The sequence below is a fragment of the Stenella coeruleoalba genome, assembly GCF_951394435.1.
Source record: "Stenella coeruleoalba genome assembly, chromosome: 8".
Classification (NCBI taxonomy): Eukaryota; Metazoa; Chordata; class Mammalia; order Artiodactyla; family Delphinidae; genus Stenella; species Stenella coeruleoalba.
Window position 1 is genome coordinate 78220192 of NC_137154.1, and position 18600 is coordinate 78238791.

Here is an 18600-nt window from a genome sequence, read left to right on the forward strand (position 1 = left end):
ATTGAATCACACTATGCATCAATATACAGTAAAAATCTTACAATTTAAAAATGTACACAATTTAAACTGAAAGTTCATTAACTATTATATTGCCGTGAACCTCTTACAACTGTGTTAAAGCACAACAGGGAAACCTCGGAGGTGGGATGGCCCCACGCGTCCTCATTTGCGGCTGGAATGAAGCAGTGGGTACTCACAGCGGGTCGCTGTTACCGTCTATCTACGCCTGTGCCAACTTGAACTTAACCATGTTCCAGCCATTCAAATAACAGGTTGTTGGCGATTCAATACTGTCCACACATCTTTTAAGAATTAATTTACATACTAAAGAGTGTTTTACTTTTTGATAGCCAAAGCTTGGGCCAGCCCCATTACTAAGGAACGTTGTTTTTGAGACTTACACCTGAAGTAACTGTGTACATCCATTCTTATTTTAAGGCTACTTCTCCTAAGGCTAATATTTTGAAGACCCTCGTAACTGAAGCCCGGCATCTCCAGCCTCACACTTGGTTCGCTTCTGGAATTTTCAGATGACGGGCTGAGCAGAGTAAAACCAGGAGCTGCCTCCCTTGCACCTGGGCCCTCAGGACAAACGTACAGAAAGTCATTAACCCCACGAACACCCTGTGGAAAGTGTTAATAAAAGAAGTAGGCTTTGAAAGGGGATTCAGGGCAGCAAGACATAACAAGACCTTTCTTAGATAAACCCATTTTCATAGAAACAATCGCCTGTACACTCAAAAATAGAACAGATACCCTGTTCTCCATTCAGCTGAACTCATTCTATGAGGCCACAATCACCCTGATACCAAAATGAGTAAAAGATACCACACAGAAAAGAAAATTATAGACCAATATCATTGATTAACATAGATGCAAAAATCCTCAACAAAATACTAGCAAACCGAATCCAACAATACATTCAAAGGATCATACACCATGATAAAGTGGGATTTATCCCAGGGGTGCAAGGAATTTTTGATATCTGCAAATCAGTGTGATATACTACATTAACAAATTGAAGAATAAAAATCATATGATCGGGCTTCCCTGGTGGCGCAGTGGTTGAGAGTCCGCCTGCCGATGCAGGGGACACGGGTTCGTGCCCCGGTCAGGGAAGATCCCACGTGCCGTGGAGCGGCTGGTCCCGTGAGCCGTGGCCGCTGAGCCTGCGTGTCCGGAGCCTGTGCTCCGCAACGGGAGAGGCCACAGCAGTGAGAGGCCCGCGTACCACCCCCAAAACAAAAAATCATATGATCAACAGACACAGAAAAAGCTTTTGATAAAATTCCACATCGATTTATGATAAAAATGCTCCAGAAAGTGGGCATAGAGGGAACCTCAACATAATAAAGGCCTTATATGACAAACCCACAGCTAATAACATCATACTCAACAGTGAAAAGCTGAAAGCATTTCCTCTAAGATCAGCAACAACACAAGGATGCCCACTCTTGCCACTTTTATTTAACATAGTTTTGGAAGTCCTAGCCATGGCAAGCAGAGAAGAAAAAGAAATAAAAGGAATCCAAATTGGAAAGGAAGTAAAACAGTCACTGTTTGCAGATGATATGATACTATACATAGAAAATCCTAAAGACACTACCAGAAAACTATTAGAGCTCATCAATGAATTTGGTAAAGTTGCAGGATACAAAATTAACACACAGAAATCTCTTGCATTCCTATACACTAACAACAAAACCTCAGGAAGAGCAATTAAGGAAACACTCCCATTTACCATCACATCAAAAAGAATAAAATACCTAGGAATAAACCTACCTAAGGAGGCAAAGACTTGTACTCCAAAAACTGTAAGACACTGATGAAAAAAATCAAAGATGATACAAACAGATAGAAAGATATACCATGTTCTTGGATTGGAAGAATCAATATTGTCAAAATGACTATAATACCCAAGGCAATCTACAGATTCAATGCAATCCCTATCAAATTACCATGGCATGTTTTTGTAGAACTAGAACAAAATAATTTTTTTAAAAATAAATTTATCTATTTATTTTTGGCTGTGTTGTGTCTTTGTTGCGGTGTGCGGGCTTCTCACTGCGGTGGCCTCTCCTGCCGCACAGCATGGGCCCTAGGCGCGCGGACCTCAGCAGTTGTGGCGCACAGGCTTAGCTGCTCCGCGGCATGTGGGATCCCCCTGGACCAGGGCTCGAACCCACGTCCCCTGCACTGGCAGGCGGACCCTCAACCACCGCGCCACCAGGGAAGCCCAGAACAAAAGAATTTTAAAATTTGTATGGAAACACAAAAGACCCAAATAGATAAAGCAATCTTGAGAAAGAAAAATAGAACTGGAGGAATCAGACTCCCTGACTTCAGACTACACTACAAAGCTACAGTAATGGTACTGTTACCAAAACAGAAATAGAGATCAATGGAACAGGATAGAAAGCCCAGAAATAAACCCATGCACCTATGGTCACCTTATCTTTGATAAAGGAGGCAAGAATATACCATGGAGAAAAGACAGTCTCTTCAATAAGTGATGCTGGGAAAACTGGACAGCTACATGTAAAACAATGAAATTAGAACATTCTCTAACATCACACACAAAAATAAAGTCAAAATGGATTAAAGACCTAAATGTAAGACTATAAAACTATAAAACTCTTAGAGAAAAACATAGGCATAAATTGCAGCAATATCTTTTTGGATACATCTCCTAGAGTAACAGAAATAAAGATAAAAATAAACATATGGGACCTAATTAAACTTAAAAGCTTTTGCACAGCAAAGAAAACCATAAACAAAATGAAAAGACAACCTACAGAATGGGAGAAAATATTTGCAATTGATGTGACCGACAAGAGATTAACCTCCAAAATATACAAGTATTTCAATATTAAAAAAACAACCCAATCAAAAAATGGGCAGAAGATCTAAATTGACATTTCTCCAAAGAAGACATATAGATGGCCAAAAGACACATGAAAAGATGCTCAACTTTGCTAATAATTAGAGAAATGTAAATCAAAACTACAATGTGGTATCACCTCACACTGGTCAGAATGGCCATCATCAACAAGTCTACAAATAATAAATGCTGGAGAAGGTTTTGAGAAAAGGAACTCTCCTACTCTGCTGGTAGGAATATAAACTGGTACAGCCACTATGGAGAATAGTATGGAGGTTCCTTAAAATACTAAAAATAGAGCTACGTGTGATCCTGCAATCCCAATCCTGGGTATATATCTGGAGAAATCCATGATTTGAAATGATACATGCACCCAGTGTTCATTGCAGCACTATTTTCAATAGGCAAGACACTGAAGCAGTGTAAATGTCCATGGACAGATGAAAGGATAAAGAAGATGTTGTATATATATACAATGGAATATTACCTAGCCATAAAAAAGAATGAAATAATGCCATTTGCAGCTACATGGATGAACCCAGAGATTATCACACTAAGTGAAGTAAGCCAGATGGATAAAGACAAATATCATATGATATCATTTATATGTGGAATCTAAAAAATGATACAAATGAACTTATATACAAAATAGAAATAAACCCACAGACACAGAAAACGAACTTATGGTTATCAAAGGGGAAAGTGAGGAGGGATAAATTAAGAGTTTTAGATTAACATATACACACTACTATATATAAAACAGATAACCAACATGGACCTACTGTATAGCACAGGGAGCTATACTCAAATTTTTGTAATAACCTATAACAGAAAAGAATCTGAAAAAGAATAGATATACATGTGTGTATAACTGAATCACTTTGCTGTACACCTGAAACTAACACACGTTGTAAATCAACTATACATCAATTATAAAAAAAACAGCTGCAGGATGTATTGGAACTGGTAATGAAAATAAACAGATCATATCAACAGTCTGTAACCTGCTCTTTGATAAGGAGGGCAAAACAATGGAGTTTATTGATATTATAGACCTGCTGATAAATATTTAACTGCACTGTTTATCTTTGTGTAGCCAGGAGCCACTGCTGTGCCTGGCAGATAGTCAGGGCTCAATAAATATCTGTTGGCTAGATAAATGGGTGTCAGAGGGTTGTGTGGAACTCATCTAATGATCAGTTTTCATATTCTCTGAAATTTTCATTCTCTTTTACTAAAGAACAGCAATTAAATCATCAAGTTTGAGATGAAGTCACTGGTAACATTCTTGAACCTCTTTGCCAGTCCTGTGAGCTCCTTGGAGCAAGGTCATGTATGATTCATCTATGTATTCTCAGGCTTAGCAAGTGCCTGGCACATCTGGGACTTGTTTCATATTTGTTGAACTTTTCTTTTTTTGTTTTACCCCACTGTTTTCACTCCCCATTTGCCTAAACCGATCCCCTCAGTCTTTCATTTTCAGGAGAGACATTCACCTCTTCTTTGCTGACTGTCAAGGTAATCCAGCAGGAGCTGATGGGTGCTTTCATTTTCTACTGTCTTCACCCCTTACTCTCCTTGACTCTCTTCTTCTCTGTCACTCTGTTCCCTAGTTTCAGGGGAATAGGTGTCTTTCTTCTTTTTATCATTTTGATGCTCTCAGTTGAACTGATGCTTCTCTCCCCTGAGACTGGACACTGTAGTTCAGTGAAAGAAGAAAGGGGTGCTGGAGACCTTGTTTTATTATTGGATGTGTGACCTTGTATGGGTTACTTAATTTTTCTGGGAGTCAGTTTCTTTCTGTCAAATAAGAATGATAATAATAATAAACCTGTGCTAATATTTCAAAGGATCAATTGAGACAATGCATATTAAAGCATTTTATAAACTCTGGACTACTCTTACAATTATTTGTAAATACTTTAAAGAGACATGTTTTTACTCTACAAATTTTTTAATTATGTAAAACTTAAGAGTTTATCAGTAGAGATAAGTTTCCTTCTAAATTTGTCTCGCTGATATAAAATTTTGTCACTGGAAAATTTGAAGTACAGACAGTCACATCATTGGCCAAGAAGCCATTCATTTGAGGGGAGCTCACTAACCAGGGCTGTTTATATGAGGATGTTTCAGAGGCCAAAAATCAGACATGAATCATCCATCTCACTGAACCCACGAGAAACAGAGCTTATAAAATTAAAAACCCACATGTAGACAGTGGTTAAAATAGCCAAAGCTGTGCACAGTGTCCTTAAATTAAGTGTTTATACCCATCTGAGGAGCCTACAGAGATCCATATTTATAAGCCGTAACCTGTGAAGATGTAAAGAACCTCGTCCTTAGTCAGAAGGAGGGCGTTCAGAAGAAATGGCAGTGAATCAGCAATCTTAGTACACCTTCTGCCTCTTTGTCTGAATTTATAGTACATAACAGAGAATCAGTCTAAGTAAATACAATGCCTGTGTTGACTTTCAGTGATGCAACCTTATAGCCAGAAAAGAAAGATCCCCAGGGAGACTGAAGGAGGAAGACTTCCTCTTTAGCTGTGCAAGCTTTCCTCAAGCCCACGGAACCCTGGGAAATGCTAGGTTCCAATGGTGCCATCTAATAGCAGAGGTTACTGATTTTATTGTCCCTCCTTCCCAAAGTGCTTTGCATTTCTTTTTCTTCATTGGCTCCTTTTCATGTCTTCAAATGCGCCCAGGTATTTCTCATCTTGAAAAAAATCCTCATTTGACCCTGCTGCCTCTTCCAGCTATTATCTTAACTCTTTGTTATTAACAAGATTCTCAAATGAATGACCTACATCTACCATTACCCTTTGCTCCACACCATTTGCCTTTTCACTCCTCGGGATCTGGGTTCATTCCTTACTATGCCACTAAAACTACATCCCTTCATCATCCTGGCCAGTCAGTCCTGTTCTTCAGTCCTCAGTCTGGTGACCTCAGCAGCATTGTCCACTATTGATCACTTATAGAAAAGATAATTCTCTTTTCCCTGGTTTATCTGGGGCTCCATTATAGGGATTCTGCCTCTGAAGTCAAGTAGACCTAGGTTAAAAATTCTAGCTGGGAAAAAGAACAGTGTGGATTAAATGAGCAGATGTCTATTAAATGCTTAGCAGAACACACAGCACATTGTAAATGATCATAAAATGTCAGCTATTGTTATTATAATTATTAGAGTTTATTTTCAAATCTTTCAGTGCCTCCTCCATGTGGGAGATTCTATAACCTATGAAGCCTCCGACTGTGATCTCTCCCCGAGCACTGGCTTATTTCTATAAAACCCCACTAGAATTGTCATCACCTTAAATTCGACACATCTAAAATTGAGTTTTTCTTCATTTGTCCCATAAGTCTTTTGGATTTTCCTATCTATGTGGGCCATGCTGCTTCCTTTTCCATTGTTCTCACCAAATCAGTGTCCAAGTCCTGCTGGTGACTCCTTCAGGATGCCTCTTACATTCGCCCTTCTCTTCAATCCCTACTTGCATGACTCTTAACCATATGTTTCTTTCCATTCGAATCTAGTATACATAACGTCTTTCAAATGTGACAATTAGTGATTGACAGATGTTTTTAAATAAAGAATCCTATTTTGAGAATAAAACAGAATGTGGAGAAGCCTAGCAAACATTTTTGGGAAACCTGGATAGTCTAGAACCTCCTCCTTCTTTACCCTGAAGGTTGGGTAAAGATTGTGGCTCTTTACCCAATCCACAGGCCAAGGGCCCAGGAGAACAGGAGACGCCCCAAAGTGCTTTTCCTACTCACTCCAAATGCATTCCAGTCAAAGAGCATTCATTCATTCAAGTCAAAATTCAGCGTTCTCTTCGTAGTTCCATTGCACAGTCAGAGGTTATCTATGTGAGTGATAAGATAGACTCAGCATCATGAGTCAGCAGACCCGGGTTGCAGTGGAGGGTCTGCTGGGCTGAGAGACCTGGGCCTAACTTTCTTATCTCCAAAATGAAGGATTAGGACATGATCAACCTTTATGCTTATTCCATATGTAAAATGCTATTATTCTTCTAAGGTCTATAGCTGATTGTGATATTCTTGATTTTATCGTTAAATTATATCATGTAAAACCGAGAATAATCAGAGAGATGCAAATATCATTTGGGTATGACTGGAGTTCCAGTCACCTCGAGGAAATCTGGGATAACTTTAATATTTTGTCATCTATTATAAAGAGAAATCTATATGAATTAAATATATACATATATTTATATATATGTGAAAGTAATATATACTTATGACTTTCAACTTATTATAGCTGAAGTTTATTTCTCTTCAAACAGAACATTTGAATGTACCAATGTACATTTATACACTGCAACAATCTCACGGTGACTTTAAAAGACACTGCATTCCATCTTGCTTTGGAAACAAACTGTGTGGTTATTACATCCACAGCCTGAAATGTCTCATCAACAGGTTATTGTTGGTGATGGGGAATTCCAGGCTGGCAGTTGGGAGAGAACAGACTGGGAACTCTTTCATCATGGCCCCCAGGTTGCCATGATGGCTGTGGCTTGAAAGAATTCTTTGTTCTTTGTCCAGGCTTAGCAAGCACTTGGGGACTTTTGGTGACAGCTGGTAGGAGATCAGAGCCATGGGATTCTAGCTCTGGACAGCACCTTAGGAGGTGGTTAGGCAGGGAGGTTAGGAGCATGGGCTCTAGCAGAGGACAGTGTGGGTGTGGGTGTGAGCTTGAACCAGTTATCTTTTCTATGTCTAATAAAATAGGAATAATAATCCATACCTTACAGGGGTGTTGTAAGGAGTTGATAACAAAGAGCTTAGCATAGTAAGTACTGGACACACTGAAGTCGCTATGAATATCAGACAACACCTCATTTTAAAGAGGAGAAATAGAGGTTCAAAGTCCCAAGTTGGGTCAGTGGCAATTCCATTGTTGAAAGGGTACCACTGCTGGCTCCTTCTAGCTCCTCCTAGACCTTTGGTATTACCTGCCCTACCGCAATAGCTCATCAGATCAGAAATGGGAGAAGATGGCTGAGCAGATACAAGTTCGCTTTCTTTAATCCCTTCCCTAACCACTCCTTTCTAAATGTCCCTTATATCTATGCCTCCCTTTCTATTCTGTTACCACCCTCAGTATTTACAGTCAAGATTTAGTCAAAGGATGTATTATCTTCACTTAGTCATGGCAATTTTTGAATGCTCACAGTTTGATAAACAGAAGGTTAAAAAAATTTTCTTTTGCTTTTTTAAGAAAACAATTATAGTTGCATGAAAGGGCATAATACCTTTGACTGCACTGTCTCCTTGGCCTCTATCACAAACATTGATATTACCAAAAGAGTAAGCTGTGTGCTGCACTGGGGCACAAGTGCTACATGCACTTGTATGGGCAGCAGAGTCTGACAAGGTTATCCCTCAGATGAAGCTGATGTCATCTTGCACGGTGTCCAGGATTCCTGCTCTGTGCCTTGCCTATCACTCCTGGGTCAACGTTTACTGATTCCCCTTTGGTTTACTTTTTGGTTATAAACAATAAAAATAAAGTAAATAATCAATAAGTCTTAATAAAAAAGATAATAATTAAAAATACCTCAGGTTGTTTCTAATCCCTAATCTGTTGTACATGTTTTTTGATTTCCACTCCTAAATATAGTAACTGCCTTTTATTGAGTGCTTACTGCGTGTCTGGCACATTAGTTGCCCAGTGTCACCTGATCAGTAAGAAGCATGGCCAGATTTAAACCAACTTAGCCTAAGTCTAAAGCCTGAGTTCCTGGGCTTTCCTCTCATTTGCCTTTGAAAATCCGATGCCCATTCATTATTGAAGCTGTTCCTAATTTTTAAAAATCAGAAACAATCCAGATGTTCATTAATTTGGGATTGGTTAAATAAGTTAGGACAGATCTGTATATCAGGATAATATATACATACATAAAATAAAGATGAAAATTAAAATTCATTGACATGGAAACATGAGAGATAATTGAGTGAAAAAATGTACAAATCAGCACATCCAGCACATTACAAAATCCCACTTTTGTGGACATCCCTGTCTCCCTCCCACATTTACAATAAATCTCTACCCAGAGAAAAAGTCTGGATGGACATCCAATAACATATTTAACAATGTGATTACTCTGTGTTATGAGCTGAATGTTTGTGTCTTCCCCTAATTCATCCCAACCCCCAATGTGATGGTGTGATGGTATTTGGATGGGACCAGTGGGAGGTAATTAGGGTTTGATGAGGTCATGAGGGTGGGGCTGATGGGATAAGTGCTCTTATAAAAAGAGACACCAGGACGTTTTCTCTCTGTCTAAATGTGCACATGAGCACACAGATGGCAGTGCTTTCCCTCTCCCTCTCCCTCATGTCCCTCTCCCTCATCTAACCCTGAAGTGTACAAAAGCAAGGGGACTATTGATCCATCTTTATAGCTCCAGTCACTACAACAGTTTTTAACACTCTGTATGAGCTCAACGACCACTTTTCCAATGAAGAAAAAATAATGTCACACATGCATATGCCTGAGCCACCTCTGCCTATTCTGATGTGGTTGAATTCAGTCCCCAGTAAGGGGAGGAGTGGAGGTGAGAGTTGGGATGTTTCTCTTGCTGTCCAAGGAGAGAAGTAATTATGCTCCCTGAGAAGCCACAGAACGAGGAAACAAGGAACAATTTAATTTAAACTCATGAGATTTCCAACACATCTTCATGTTTAACCTTGGTCATTATCTGCTTCTAGTAAGGGGGCTTCCAGCTTGGCCTCACCCACGACTTCCCTCAGCTACAGGAAGCCCAGCAACAGCCTCAGCATCATTCAAACACAAGAGTTGAAACAGGTGTCTTTTTACTAATTTGTTTTACCATTGATAGAAAATAATAAAACTATTCAAAACACTGACACTCTGTCTAGGTGCTATCACCACACTAACTATTCACAGCAAAATGACATCAAGCAGACTGTTGTCTTCTCTACTTCAAGCCAGTTAGGCCTAATAGTTACCATTGGTATTACCCAACCATACTTAGCACCCTTCACATCTGCACACGTGTATTTTTAAATTCCATGTTATTTATATGCTCTGGGTCTATTATTTGTAACTTAATGAAAGAGACACCTGAAAAATAGGCAGCTTATTTAGAGCTTTACCCTTTACTTCAACCTCACTTATTATCAGAAGCCTAGAGCTCACAGGTAGGCCTTCCCTTACAGGCTTTTACTCCAAAGCCTTAATTATCAAACTGCTAACACACTGTACACCAATGCCTGAGCCCTATTATTTACTCTTGTTGCTACTTCCCTAGCAGCTGCCTATAGTGTTCAAATTATTTTCTTCACCTGTCTAGCACAACCTCATTTTTCAACACTAATTCTAATGAATGAAAATAATCCTCTCCTAATCGATTCTATTAAACACCTTTCAATCAGAAGCATTTTCACTAGATTTTTTACTTCCAACAAGATTACCCCAACAACTATGCCCTACGACCTAAAATGAGCAGCTCTCCCTGTAGCTGTTTCAGGTTTTATTCTAGCACTTGAACTTAACTTTGTAACACAAAACCTAAAATTTAATTCCCCTTTGCACCTGTATAAATTTTCCAACCTCTTCAGGGTTTTTCCGATTATTACTCACTGTCTGTCACCATTCATCAACATTTCAGCAAGCCAAAAAGTTAGCATCATTAATATTACGTTTAATTTTGATAGAAAACTTTATTCCAGAAACTACTTTTTATCTTCAGATAAAAACTTCCACATTGGGACTTCCCTGGTGGTGCAGTGGTTAAGACTCCGTGCTCCCAATGCAGGGGTCTGGATTCGATTCCTGGTCAGGGAATTAGATCCTGTATGCAGGCCGCAGCTAAGAGCTTGCATGCCACAACAAGGAGCTGGCAAGCTTCAACTAAGGAGCCCACCTGCCGTAACTGAGACCCGGCACAACCAAATAAATAAATATTAAAAAAAAAATTTCTACATCAATTTCAAACCAAAAATGTTTAATTTTCCTCTTTTTCCTTATTACACTAATGTTAAACTTACTTATTTTACTTTTTTAAAAAAATTATTTATTTATTTATTTATTTATGGCTGTGTTGGGTCTTCGTTTCTGTGCTAGGGCTTTCTCTAGTTGTGGCAAGTGGGGGCCACTCTTAATTGCGGTGCATGGGCCTCTCACTATCGCGGTCTCTCTTGTTGTGGAGTACAGGCTCCAGACACACAGACTCAGTAATTGTGGCTCACGGGCCCAGTTGCTCCGTGGCATGTGGGATCTTCCCAGACCAGGGCTCGAACCCGTGTCCCCTGCATTGGCAGGCAGATTCTCAACCACTGCGCCACCAGGGAAGCCCCATACTTATTTTCTTTTGATGAATAATCTCCATAACAATAAAAATACTAAAAAATAAAGATCAACCACCTACCACCACTAATCATAGCTGTATCTGATACTATAGCTACTCCTATAGCTCCTATAGTATCTTCACTAAAAACCCAGGATCTCTAGTGTCGTAAATTACTCAATCTCCTATGCTATTAAAGTTAAATACCAATGCTATCTCATCATTCTTTACAACTCACAGAACTACTGAAACTTCTATTAGTAAGCCCAAAAGAAACATTCCTAAAACAACAGTAATAGAAACTCAAACCTCAGGGTATTCTTGAGTAACTAAAGCTGTAAATAAACACCCACCAATATTGCCTCCTTCTCTGTGCTTTCTGACAGCTGATAGTTGAAAAGTCAGGAGGCCTTGAGAAAGAAGCGTTTAGGAAGAATACTAACTTTAGAACCATCCACCCATCTATCTATCCACCTGACTATCCATCCATCCATCCATGAATCCATCCATTCTTGCAACAACCTCTCTGTCCATCTTTCCATCTATCCAACCCCCATTAACAAATATTTATTGAGAATATACTATGTGCTCTCGCTAGGGATACAGTGGTGAGCAAAACAGACATCAGATAAATCTGGGCTGGTGTCATAACTCAGCCACTTAATACAACTGTGTTACTTTGTGAAGTTACATGTTCTCCTGAGCTTCTGTCTTCATCTGTAAATTTGGGATTCTAACTCTGCTTCACAGTGAAAAAGGTTAGAAGAAACACTGTACTCATACCAAAAACAGTACAGTGGCAAGAGCACAGTAGGTGCTCTTTGGGTTTTGGCAGTTCCATATCTCCCCAAAGACTCCTGCCTCCCATCCAGATGCCACACAGGACAGCACTTCTGCATGATTGCCACCCATGGCAGCAACAAGGTCCTCTAGAGTGACGTGTGTCTGGATACGGAGCTGAGTTCTGATAAGAGTTGGTGGCATGTCTTAATGCTTACCGGTCCCTGAAGAACAGGAGCTCCTTTCCCAGCATTGTCACAGCATCAAAGGCTGAGCTGGAGTCACAGAGGTCGGGGATAGAAGGATTATGAGGGGGGCTGTGGGGCACAGCGGGCTTCCCTGGGAATGTCTTCCGAGGTCCTAGGATTCAAAGCAACTTGGTCAAAATGGTACCAGGAATGTAGAGTCTGTGCACTTCTGCTCCAGGGACCTGCTTTCACTGTATATGACAAGGTAATAAAGAGCATGGCTGTCGATGACAGGCAGACCTGGGTTTGAATCCCGGCTTCATTAGTTGCTGACTTGTGTGATACAGGTGAACCTCTCTAAGCCTCCGTTTCCTCATAGTAAAATGGGGCAATAATGGTACCTACCTCAGAAGGTTTTTGTGAGAATTAAATAATGCCTAAAAAGCACTTAGTGGAGTGCTGGGCATATAATAAAAGTTCCAAAAATGGTAACTATTAATTTCATTACTATGCATAATTTCTTTGATAGCTATGGGTGTTTCAAATTAGGAATCTATTTTGAAAATTGCCTCTGATTTTTTTTCTTTTTGATAATTAAGTATTCTTGTTCTCAATAAGATTATAACTTTCTTGTGTGTTTTCTTATTGTTTTCAAACAACTTCTGGGTGTCCTTCCCTGTGCACAAGCCTTTTCTTAGGCACCCAGAAGAGACTGAGCAAATTCTTGGGGCACTGAAGTACCTTGGAAGTGTTTGCCATTTAAAGTTATCTTCTGGTGGACCCTCTTGGAATGTAGGACCCGCCCTTTGGGAGAGGTGCTGGTGAGTTTTCATCCCCCATTCTGTTCCTGAGGACTGTCTGCCAGCTACAGAAGAGTGAGCTGGGGCTGCCTGAGCCACTGCCCCTCACAGATCTCTGTGCTTGATGGAGTCTTGTTGTGACCAGAGCTGAGGATCAGGGAAGGAGTGAGGCACAGGGAAGGGTCCACTAAGAGTGAGAGATGGGTGAGATCAGGGTGGAGAAGGGTCAGCAATGGGGCGAAGATCTGAGCTGGGGTGCAGCTTTGGGAAAAGATCAGAAACTGGAAATTGGTCAGATCAGAAGTGTGCTGCCAGGCACTCTACCAAAGATCAGGGTGCTCAGGTGGTCAGGGGTGGCTGATGTGTGTGCTTCTTGGCAATATAAAACCATGTTTCTGCATTTTGTTCACCTGTGTAAAAATGGCCATGTCAAAATATATGCTGCAGCTCCTGGCCGAGTAAGAGTGGCCATCAGATGGTGGTGACTCTAGTGCACAAGGACCCATAAAGGGCAGGAATGGATTTGGAGTGGGTTCTTCTTGGTGGCCACAGGAAGTGTTTCACATTGGAGTCCTAGGGCCAAATGTGTTATATGGAGAGATTCACAGTATTTTTTCTTCCTGTCAATCAAGGCCGGAGCAGGACTGCCATATACCCCTCTCTGAAGGGATACAGCTGGCCGAACACGTTTGGGGATGAAATTTGTCTTTTATGCCTCAGGTAAAATCTGACTGCCCAAATCTGTGTGCCCATTTCTAAGCAGCAGATGGGTTGGCTGGCATGCAGGAAACATGGGCGAGCTGGACTCTACAGACCCTTTTCTAGGCTGAGAGGAAAAGGAGGAACTCCTATAACTAAAGCCTGAATAACCAGGCTCTGAGGCTTAAGGAAAAGTCAGTTTCCTAGATTCTTCAGCTTTTATCCATCAAACACAAAAAAATGTCAAGGTCTAATGACGTTTCAAGATTTCATCTCATGGATTAACAGATTTTTCTTTCTGTTAAGCAAAATTGGATATAGAGTTCCTAATAATCCTTTATTACCTTTGAAAGAATGTTAACGCTTGAGATCATTTTGAATATTTTGGGATAGTTACTGTCTTTGAGCCTCAGCTTTCTCAACTATCGAATAAGGAAAACATTTCACACCCCACAGGCTGATCCTGAGGATGGTAGGGAGATGACTCACATGAGCATGATTTACAAACTGAAGATTGCCTATATGACTGAATGGTACAGTTATTACCATTATCATTGCTATTTTTAGGAAGATAAGGTCACTTATCTGCAAATGGATAAGCGTGATATATATGAACTATAAAAAATATCCATCCTCTCCCAATGTCTGACTCCTGATCGACACTCAAAATACACACAAATGATTGTATTTTCTATGGCCATCAAGGGACCAATATGCTCCGGAGGAAAGATGTAAAATTTAATTGTACATCTTACAAAAGAAAGCAATACTCATATCTGGTAAATAAGCTCTTCATAAGAGGGCATAGCTGGGGCTGTAGTTTCTAGCTTAATCTTCACTTATGTAGGTAACTTCTGACAAAGTATACTTTCTTTAAGTTGGAGACCAAATGCCTGTCACTTTCAGGGTTTGTGGTCAAAAAAAGCGTAGTGATTGTACCGTACAGTGCCTGGATCCCTTTCACATCATCCTTGGGAAGGTGGAATCCATAGGGATGCTGATACTTATAAGTTGGGTACATCAGTGCTGATGGGTCTGTGGAATGGGCCAGGCCCAGCGCGTGGCCAAATTCATGAGCAGCAACGGTGAATAAATTGAAACCTAGACAATATGAGAGAGAAAAAGACAGCATCAGCACAAGGTTTTATTTTCAACATTTCCTGTCTTCACAGGAGAATTTATGCCCAAATCACAGTTTATTCATTTTCTTTTCATAACTGGGTTATTCAAAGGTTGGTAGGTTGTCCTGGCACTTAACTTTGCTGACTTTAGTCCAGTTCTCCCCATCCTGGCTAGGAAGGGCTTGGGGGTGGGAGAAGATGGAAATGTAAATCAGTTCATTTTGTTCATTGTCAATGGTGCTCAGTAGATTGATAAAGAAGGGCCTTAGATCTAACAGTGTCAATAATACCTAGATTTAGGCCACAGATGCCTTACTAGTTCCCTGCCTACTCCCTTTTATCCACACAAGTTTCACACTGAAGATTTCTACATGACATGCATGATGTTCTAGAACTTTTATACCCATCCCCATCGTACTTCTCAGGAAAGTACTGACTCTCCTCAGGTCATTTCTGAATATAGCCTATTTCCAAGTACAAGTAAGAATCAAAAAATATTATGTAGTTGAAGAAAAATTGAGCTGTGTGTGGAGTAGGGGATTGCTGCTTCTTGAGATTGTACACTGTGAACCAGAGATCAGAAAAGTCTACAGCACATTTGAGGGTGGATCTTTTTCCCTTACGGTGTTCCCTTTTGGATTTTTGGCTTACTTGTTTTTCCTAGCCAGCCCCCCTAGTTAAAGGGTGGCTTGGGACGTTGAACCTCAAGGTTTCATGATGGAGGCCCAGAAGAAGGTACAATATTTTCCAGGTTATGGTGAATTGTGCATATATACCATTCATTCCCATAGTCCACTTCTCAGCATTGTCGAAATGTGTATCTCCTCCCAGGCCTCCTCCAGGTGCAAATGCATGGGCTAGGGTCCCCCGAGGCCCATCGAATGGATAGGAATCCCCGTGATCTAAACAAGTGGGGAGAAACACCAACAGGATTTAGTCTTTCTAGCAATTTTTGAAGGGTACCTAATATCACAGTGAACAGAAAACTTTTTCAATAGCATTGACACTTCTCATACAAATAGGTTTACTTTTCAATATTCATTTTTTTATAAGAAGCTCACATGCCAATGAGTAACCTATCCATTAAAAAAATAAAAGGGTTATTTTGTATTTTAAAGATAGTAAGCATTAAAAATAAAAAATGTTCTTTTGATATTGTATTTGTTGCAATGTCTATTAATTGGCACAAGGCATACTGTAGACTATGACCATGCCACAGATTACAAAAGGAGAAAGAGCGGATGGTCATTCAATCGCAACCTCGTCCACTGACTGGAATGTGAACACGTTGGCAGAGTGCTTTCAATGTATGATTCGGGGTTAGGTGGGGAGGGATAAATTAGGAGTTTGGGATTAAATATACACACTACTATATATAAAATATAACCAACAAGGACCTACTGTATAGCACAGGGAACTATACTCAATATTTTGTAATAACCTATAAGGGAAAAGAATCTGAAAAATAATGTGTATATATATATATATATATATATATATATATACACACACACACACACATATATATAACTGAATCACTTTGTTGTACACCTAAAACTAACACAACATTGTAAATCAACTATACTTCAATAAAAAATAAAATTAATAAGAAAAACAAAAAACCAAACAAAGATATGATTTGACTAAGACAATTATAGAAAATTGAACAAGTATGTGCTTTCTGTTTCTAGAGCACAATATAATTTAAGGAAGCATCAAAAAAAGAAGAAAATTCTCTGTAATTTTGATATACTTTCATGCATAAAACTCATGAAAGCAATAAAGGTGTTTATAAAATTATAACTTTCAAAGCTTAATATGCTTTTGTATTATTATCTACATTTAATTAAAAGTTCATTACAAATATAATAGAAAAGGAGGAAGAATAAAACGAGAGATATTATAGAAACTACATTTCACAGTTTTTCAGGATTTTCGTGAGGATACCTTGTTTTATTAAAAACCAACAAAACAAATTCTGGTGTGCCATTTCCCAGGTTTCAGTGCAATGTTGTTTAATCAGATTACATGCCCTGAAGGCCTGGTTAAATGGCAGCACAGTCCCTAGTTAACTCTGTTTTAGGGAACAGAGCACAAGCTTGGAAGATCAAGAGACAGCCAGATGTTAACTCCATCACCTCCAGAGCTGCCCTGAGCCCACTGCCCTGCTAGTTCACTGGGGGGTGGCCTTGGTCCTCTGGGAGAACAGGATCTGCCATGGACCAGGCCACACCCAGGGCCACCCCTCAAGGGGTCACACTCAGGACTTACTTGATCTTCTCTCTCCCAGCTTCTAAGCATGTATTTCCCCAGTGACATCAGATTAAAATTAAGATAAGGACTTGAAATAGGACACTTAGAAATGTTATCTGTGAAGGGGAAGAGGCAGTGATACTCACCTTGACTCTGAGGAAACTGAGAGGGGAAAGGAATTACATGGTCTTTCCATCATCTACTACTAGACATGCTTCTCTGAAAAGGGCTCCACTCCTCGCTGCGGGGAGTTGGGGGATGGAGAAGTGGGCAGGTTGGAGGCAGGCCTGGCATCTCCAAAAGATGGTATGCAAGTGTGGACAAGACGGCAATGCCAGTCACTCTCCTAAACATTGCTGCACGGGAAAGCTGTCAGGGCTCCTGTGAAATTAATCCTCAGTGAGGATTCAAGGTGGGACATCCTTGGCTAATATGGGAGGGGGTATATGGCGATGGGTATCATCATGGGAATAGAATGAGGTCAGATGACCTTCTAGCCAATGGGAAAGTTAAATCTGACAGCATTTGTCCCTGATGGGGCAATACCACTATGAAAGCTGATTATGTTGAGTCCATTCTACAGCTCAGTCTAATGATGATAAGAAATGCTGAGAACTCCTCTGGTTTTATATTCTGGCCAGACGAAGATTGTGACTTTGCCATGACCTTGTCCTCTGCCCTTCACAACTGTGTGAAGGAGGATTGTGCTGATCACATGCATTAAATACTGTAGAAGGAAAAGTGTTGAGACATTTCTCCTCTGATTAGTAGACAAAATCTAAGAAGCACCACAGTACCTCCAGTTTCAAAAGATATCATAATATCTGCTTCTCCTGAGTTTATTCTGACAAAGCTCAGAGGGACGGCGCTACTCCAGGCCTGCAGGGCCATCTCCACTGCTTTGTCCACTTCTGCAGAAGTCATGGAAGGTGTGTATTTGGATATTCTGTGAAAACAGAAGGAACATGTTTTGCTTTCAGTAAGTGCTCCTAAGTGAAGAAAGCAAGAATTACATCAAGGTTGTATTAAAAATAAAAATATTGAACATAAATCTACAACTTAGATTTTTTTCTCCAAAATAATAATTCTTATTTTGCTTTCATATTTGTTAAATTACTGAAACATGTTAAACAGTAAGAAAAATGAAGGGGAGAAATGAAAGAGTTGAGATAATCTGGTGCTGAAACAGTTTGGCTTTCATTGTTATTATATATCACTAACTTTAAAGAATAATACCTTGTGTAACTTTAAGAGTAGCCGGAAGTCCATTTTCCCTAAAGTGGTTTTAACTGAGAAGGGACCTCTTTCCCCAAAAGGTACTGAAAATTTTCAATTGTAAAAAATAAAAACACAGAGTTTTCAGGGTTTTCAAATTCTTGTTCAGAGACCATCAGGATTACCCCAGGGCCATGGGGGAATGTTTTTTCTTAAAATAATATGTATCTTAAAGGGGAAGTGCTAGCTCCTCACAATGATGCTCGCTTGAACTGAAAAAGGCTTGAGTCTTTCATCAAATCCTGGCCTGGCAATGACATCA

At 39.9% G+C, this 18600-nt stretch overlaps 1 protein-coding gene across 1 annotated transcript in view; it reads right to left on the reverse strand.

The window, feature by feature from the left end:
- Positions 1 to 18600, reverse strand: part of LOC307190815 (matrix metalloproteinase-20) — a gene marked incomplete at both ends in the record, with an annotated part of 50459 nt that overhangs the window by 22136 nt on the left and 9723 nt on the right. Inside the window, 4 exons of the mRNA XM_079930237.1 lie at positions 12221 to 12362; positions 14629 to 14790; positions 15587 to 15712; positions 17861 to 18009. Coding sequence (XP_079786363.1) covers positions 12221 to 12362; positions 14629 to 14790; positions 15587 to 15712; positions 17861 to 18009 — 579 coding nt within the window. The remainder of the gene's footprint in view (positions 1 to 12220; positions 12363 to 14628; positions 14791 to 15586; positions 15713 to 17860; positions 18010 to 18600) is intronic.